The 6,744-nt window shown below is 43.5% G+C and overlaps 1 protein-coding gene across 1 annotated transcript; it reads right to left on the minus strand.

The window, feature by feature from the left end:
- On the minus strand, positions 1-5,930 carry LOC148473754 (zona pellucida sperm-binding protein 3-like). The gene is made up of 8 exons (XM_088459545.1): positions 5,411-5,930; positions 3,816-3,934; positions 2,126-2,229; positions 1,880-2,057; positions 1,679-1,799; positions 1,453-1,544; positions 1,022-1,152; positions 1-242 (listed from the first exon to the last, which is right to left on the minus strand). Exons 1-8 carry the CDS (start codon positions 5,891-5,893, stop codon positions 19-21), a joined length of 1,452 nt encoding a protein of 483 aa, XP_088315671.1. The 5' UTR covers positions 5,894-5,930; the 3' UTR covers positions 1-18.
- Between the last annotated feature and the right edge of the window lie 814 nt (positions 5,931-6,744).

Raw genomic sequence — 6,744 nt, forward strand, 5'->3', positions numbered from 1 at the left:
CATTTTTCATGAATTATTTTAATTCATTAAAGTTAGTACATGAGAAGGTCTCCTCATGAGGCGCTTTACAGTTAGAACAAAACAGCCAGATAACACAACCAGAATGGTTGACACAATGGCCACCAGCACCCAATGCTCTAAGTGCCTAGGCTCTGCCGCCGTCTTGGAAGCCTGGACACGTCCTGCTCCAGCCACTAGCAAAGGACCCAGAGTCGCCAAGCCATGTTCTCCTGTAGCTGGCCCTGCAGGAAAGAATTTAATTTAAAAAAAAAATTAAAAAGCATTTTATCCCCTCTCCAGTGGACCCTATGGAGGAATGATCTGTGAAGTTAAGTTTTGTGCACTTTTACAATACAGTATAGAGGCCATATGACCCAAGACCATTTCATAAGTCCAGCTACTTCTACTGTTTGCATTGGGGTTAGTGTCTGTAAGCCTAATCATAACTCAATAAATGAAACCAAGGCAATCCTACAAGTACTCCCACATGCAAAAGTAGACCTATTTAGGCACCCTGATCTATCCAAGGGCAAAACTGGCATCATGCAGTGCTGGAAAATGGAGGGTAATGTATAATTCCAAACTACTCATAATGTTAGGATCTTTCCAGACAGGCTTAATAAAGGGTCAGTGTTACATTGAATAGCATGCACATGCTAGGTACTGGAGCTTCTGTGCAAGAGATATAATCCATCTAGAACCCTGAATAAAATGCCAACAAGATATTTTGCATTTTAGAGCTACAAGCTCCTAATGATCTAGGTTTATGGATACTCAAGTTTAGACTATTGCACAGGTAGACTCCAGCCCCAGCACCCACAAGGAAAACCACCCAGGATCATGGTAAAGATATCCTCCCACACCATCTACACTTCTAACCTCCTTACCCCAGTTCAAGGGTAATCAGAGGGATGGAAGGAGTTTATTTATTTATTTTTAGAATCTACTGATAAAGCTGCCCAGTTTAACTTTGGGTAGGCAACTTTTTTCCCCACCCTCAAGCTTAAGGTTTGGAGCTCACCATCTGCAACTTCTCTTTTGCCAAACCCTCTTCGACTCTCATGGGCAGGTTCCAGTCTCCTGGTTGAACCAGGACATTCCCTAGTGTCGCAGCATTGGCAGATCGCATTGGGGCCATCCAAGGCCATCCAGCTAAGGAGACAGAAGGATTATGGGATATGACCTCCCTTAGCATAACAAGTTCTGGAACAGTAGCATGTTAACATTTAATCAGGTCAAAGTACTTGTTACATGGTTCACTTATTCTGCTCACAGAAGGGCTGCCACTAGGGACATCCACTACATATACGGCCAGACCTTTGGCTTCCCCTCGATTACTCATAATACCTAGGGAATTACAGATGCTTTGCAGTCAGTTTTATGTTGGACAAGAGTTTCCTTTAAAATGCACTGAAGGACAGGTTTACAGAAGCTACTGTAGGACATACTCACCTGTTTGAAGCTTTGCTGTAGGAACAGGCCTTATTCATGGGATCAGAGGCATGAATGACTGCAGCAGCTCTCAGGTAACAGGCGATATAGATCTAGGAGGAAATTGTTGAGATGTCAGATTATAGAAAAGCCCAATAAGCATTTCCTTTAAGATAATACCATGATAGTGTGTGGGGGTATTATCAGCCTTCACCACCATACAAAAGCTATAGTAGACTATTCTCACCAGAGAGATACCCGTCCCAGTAAACTGGAAAGCATCAACCATGAACCGGAGTTTGTCTGGCTGAGGCCTTGGGGATATGAAGGCAGAAGAGGAATCTTCTTGCTTACCGTCCACCAGGCACCTAATGAACAGATTAGTTATAGCCAAATGGCCCAACTTTGAATCAGTGGATCAATCTGAACAGTAATCTGCATAACATACCCATTAAAAGAAATGATCTCATAACGCGGGTTGGAGTTTACGTCCGGAGACAAGGTGGCCACACAGCTATCCACAAATAGCATCATAGGGATGTGGTTCTGTGTGTCTGCAGAGGCCTCTATGTAGAACATGTCCCCCAGCTGGAAAACAGAGGAAGGTCTGGGAGCGCTCCAGTCATCTGTAAGGTAATCAAAGGGTTAGAGACCAAACCAGACCCAGCACCATCATAGCCCCCACCTCACTTACCCATCATCAGTTGCAAGGAGAAGGACAGCCTCTTTTCTGAGGACACTGTGGTGCTGAACGGAACCCACGTTGGCTTGATGGCCTCACTGCTCACATTGCCATGTCTGGGGAAAAAAAAAAAAAAAAAAAAAAAAAAAAAGAATTAAGCCCACCAACAGGAGCCAAGTGAATGCCGAATTACCACCATGCTTCATTAATACTTTAAATTTTCTTAAATGTGTACAGAACACTTCTTGCTCATTTTTAGATGGCATCATGAAAGCTGGCTAAAACAGAATTATAAGTTTGAATTTTTAATAATTTGTCAGATTCCAAAAATCAATGTGTACCTATAGACCGGGCACTTTCTACATGGCTTCCATTAGTTTTGTTTGAGAAAAAAAAAAAAAATGGCGGGGGAAGGAGGAGATCAGGGAAAACTCTGAACCACCAAATTATAGACCAGTGGTTCTCAACATCAATCCAAGTTTTCATGAGGGGTCATGTTTGGGGCTATCTGGAAGCAGGTAGGATGATTACGGTTTCAGCAAGATAGATGAACTCCCGAGAATGATTAAAGTAAAAAGAAATCTGACTTGTTGGTGGTACCCAAGGAATGGAATGGAAATCTGTAGACCTTTTATGGTCAACTTTCTCATATGGGGTGGGGGGGTATGATGCTACAAGGCTAGGCTTCATTTCCACTGAGCAGGTGACAGACAATTCAGCAAATACAAAGTCATACAACAGCAGCTTATGAGCTGTGGTGAAGCCTATCCTGCCTATTGGCACCAGGTGACCACTCCTCTGCTGGTGAGCCAATGCTGCAAGTAAGCAACCTACCATGTGACACTTTCTAAAGTTACTGGTAACCTAGGAGACTAGTTTTAACCCCATTTTATTAGCATGGAACAATCAGTGAGGCTTCCTCAGCTGCAATATTATTATTATTATTGTTTATTTATATGGCGTCACAAGTGTTCCACAGCACCTTACACGGTACATAACCAAAAAAAGTGACTAACAGCACAATACAAATAAAATGTAGGACCAGGACATGGATAATATACATTGCTACATTGGTGACCATAACCCCCAAATAAGTAACAGAGGATAAGCAACCAAGTGTTAGGTGCCCTAGTGGGGAGTAAGATGTAGATGAAAATAAAGTAAGGAGAAGCACAAGAGGGAAGAGGGCCCTGCTCGCAAGTGCTTACATTCTAGAACGCTTCCATTTACTTAGGAGGAAAGTAATATTTTTTCCAGAACCCTGATGTCACCAACTAATAGATGTTGTGATCAGAGACCCCTAACCGGCCACCATTTAAAAGGTTAGTCCATTTTAATGCTGCTGATAGACAGTCTTTTTCCCCCCCAATCAGAGCTTAAAGGAGATCTTTGTAATGGTTTAACTCTAGAAGTTGGGTTTAATACAACCATCTGGCCAATTTGTTATGGCCAGAACATTTTCTCCACTTCTGGATCCATTAACCTGCTAACTGCAGGGACCTACAGAACAGAAGCCCTTAGAAGAGACTTCTTGTAACAAAAGACTGTTAGTCTTTTGGCTCCTCCAAAAGGGTATTTCAGCCTAAAACTTAGTCTGTTCTTTGTCCAGGAAATCTGGATTGATCCTCTGCCAGGTGTACATTAGTCCAAGCCATAAAGTTATTCTTAAAATAAGTTCAGGTATAACCACCTGTAGACTCACCGTGAATAGAAACACTGGATGGGAACCACAGCAGAGTTGGTCCTGGTGATGGGGACACCCCTGGGAGATGTTGGGCTGTAGGTCAGGGCGGTTGTGTAGATCAGCCAGTCTGCCGTCATCTGTAGACCAAAGCAGAGACATTTCTTCATTAGTCAGTCTGCAAACACTAGTAGGAGACATACTTGTAGTAGAGTCAATTACAGAAAACCCATCCAAGACTAAAGCAATATCCATCCAATCAAAAAGTGGTCAAGTGGTAGGATTGGCAGACAGACTTGTTAGAATGAGGAACATTAAGCTGGGCACACACTATACGATATATTAGTCAATTTTGAGATCTGCGATGGATCGCAACGACCATCGTATAGTGCGTACCCCTAATTAATTTGATGAATTGCATGGTCACAGCTTCTAACCCGCTATACTACACATCTGATGAGATGTGTGAACATTAATCTTGTAACAGTAGCATTGTACGGCAATAGTGTAGTGTGTAAGTGGACACAATAGATTGTTACATACTGTATCAGCCCATCACAAGCTTATCAAGGCATCCAAGTGTGTACCTAGCTTTAGAGTCCAGATGGTCCATGACCACTCCAAATCAAACTTTGAGATTGGACTACTAGTGATGTCCAGGCAGTAACATGCTATAAACAGATTGTGACTGGTACACCAGTCAACGGTCTGACCAGAGCAGATAATTCAATTGCATATTTAAATTCTAACATGTAAAACAAAAACTAATCTTAAAATTGAGCAAAAGATTTTTCAAAAAAAAAAAAAAAAAAAAAAAAAGTGTTACTGGACCCAAGTATGTATACTGACATTGTTTCGATAGCTAGACTCAGGGGTCTATTTACTAAGCAGTGTTAGGAGACAGAGTGAAGAAAAAAAAAAAAAAAAAAAATGATAAGGTGCCAGCCAATCAGCTCCCAACTGTCATCTCACAAGCTGCGTTTGAAAAATGACAGTTAGGAGCTGATTGGCTGGCACCTTATCACTTTTCACTCTGTCTCCTAACACTGCTTAGTAAATAGACCCCCCAGTCACATGCATTGCACTAATGGGCCCCATACGTCAGATGGATTGCCTCAAGCCCGCAATGCGGCAATGTGTTGGATTTCGGCGATTTGACAATCACGATCAAAAAAAAAAAATCACAATTGTCAAATCGCAGACATTTAACATGTCAAATGTCTGCGATCCGGCGATGCATTGCAGAACATAGATGGTGGGTGATCAGACATTTCTGATCGCAGCCCTGCATCACGGAAATCCATCGCAGGTGTATGGGCACCTTTAGGTTGAGAACAGGCATTTTATAACAATTGTTTGAATGCTATACACCTATCTTTATCTAGAGTTGTGTTAGGAAGCTAAAGAAACCCCAGCAGCTCTGGAAACTGGTTCCATATAGTGTAGAGGGGGAAGTGACTACAATCAAAGGATGAGAAGTCAATGTGGGAAAGACTTGTTTTAGGATCACTATTACACTGGGGCAAGAAACAGTAATAAAGAACCCTGTGTAAGGGAAGGTTTTTGGAAGAAAGACATTCAGGCTACATAGTTAGAAAGCAGCTGCTACAAATTACCTGTAATCCATTCCCACACTCCTGAAGGCCAATCTCAAAGACCACACTGGTATCGGTGCTCTGGGAACCAGCTTTGCAGGACTGGGGTCCTAGGCTCAGATCTGAGGCCTTCACCAGCTTCCCATTCCCATACAGGTCTCTCATCACAGTCACCACCATCGTGTCCTCACCACACTGCACATTGATAGGAGAGTTCTGGGGTGGTGGCAGCTGTCTAGACTGAGCAGCCCCCCCATCATACCTAACAGGGGACCCCCATCCTGACACAGGCTGAGCATCCCACCTGGGAGACCCCAGGCCAGACACAGGCTGAGCAGCCCCCACATGAGACCCTCTAGGAGAGCCCCTCTCAGCAGGCTGGTAATGCCTCCACCAACTGTTTGACTGGCGCCTAACCAAGACATGCTCCCCAGCACTGGCAAACCCTGAGCCATAAACCAGCACAACCACCAATAGCCAAATCCACCTCACACACATCTCCATTCTGCCTGCAGGACACAAAGCACAAAGAAACACAGTGCTGGGATCAGCCCTTTATACCCCTCCAATCAGCTGCTAATACCCCCACCTGGGGCAGGTAATGATCACACACACCTGAGCACTTCTCTCACCACATGCAGCCACCTAATAAGGATACAATAACAATACAAACATGAAACACCAGCAGGTAGCTGCTGCCTGACAGGGTATTATGGGACATTTATACCCCTTTTACACCAGAGCAAAAACCTGGGTTTTTGCTGGGTCTACCCGGGTCGCAGCTCAGTGTAAAAGGGTCCCTGAAAAATAACAAAGGTCAAGTGACCCAGCAATCCAACCCAGGTAACTACCAGGGTTGGACCCAGGATGGACCCGGGTAATGGTGTAGTGTAAACGGTGCAACCCGGGTTATCTGACCTGGGTCATGCCTAAAATGAGCTGATTGGTGGTTGTGGAGCATTCACCTCCCACTTTTTATGACCTCACAGGTTTAGCAGGGCAGACCTGAGTTCAGTGTGAACAGGGCTGACCTGGGAGTAACTCAGATTGAAGGTGCAGTGTAAATGGGTCTGACTTGGGTCTGACCAGGGTTGGAACCATGTCCAAAAACCCAGGTCTGACCTGGGTTTTGGTGGAAAAGAGGTATACGTTCCACAATGGCTGGTGAGCCAAATATTACCTATGTCTGGTTTACAGCACAGAAGTTAAATAATATTTTTCACATCTCCAACTTTCCATGTAACATTTCTATGAATAGAACTGTGGGATAAATAATATAAAACCTGACACACATGAAGGACACCGATTACATGTAATTAATATTGCTAGATTTAATTTATCTTTGAAAAAGACAT

The sequence above is a fragment of the Taudactylus pleione genome, unplaced genomic scaffold (genome assembly GCF_031769625.1).
Source record: "Taudactylus pleione unplaced genomic scaffold, aTauple2 ptg000913l, whole genome shotgun sequence".
Taxonomy (NCBI): domain Eukaryota; kingdom Metazoa; phylum Chordata; class Amphibia; order Anura; family Myobatrachidae; genus Taudactylus; species Taudactylus pleione.

Excerpts from the sequence above, each read along its gene's own strand:
- LOC148473754 (XM_088459545.1), bottom strand. The coding sequence starts at position 5,893 with ATGGAGATGTGTGTGAGGTGGATTTGGCTATTGGTGGTTGTGCTGGTT. Across the intron at positions 1,800-1,879 it reads GAGATCATTTCTTTTAATGG|GTGCCTGGTGGACGGTAAGC; the intron begins GTATGTTATGCA and ends TCTGTTCATTAG. Across the intron at positions 1,153-1,452 it reads TACAGCAAAGCTTCAAACAG|CTGGATGGCCTTGGATGGCC; the intron begins GTGAGTATGTCC and ends CTGTCTCCTTAG.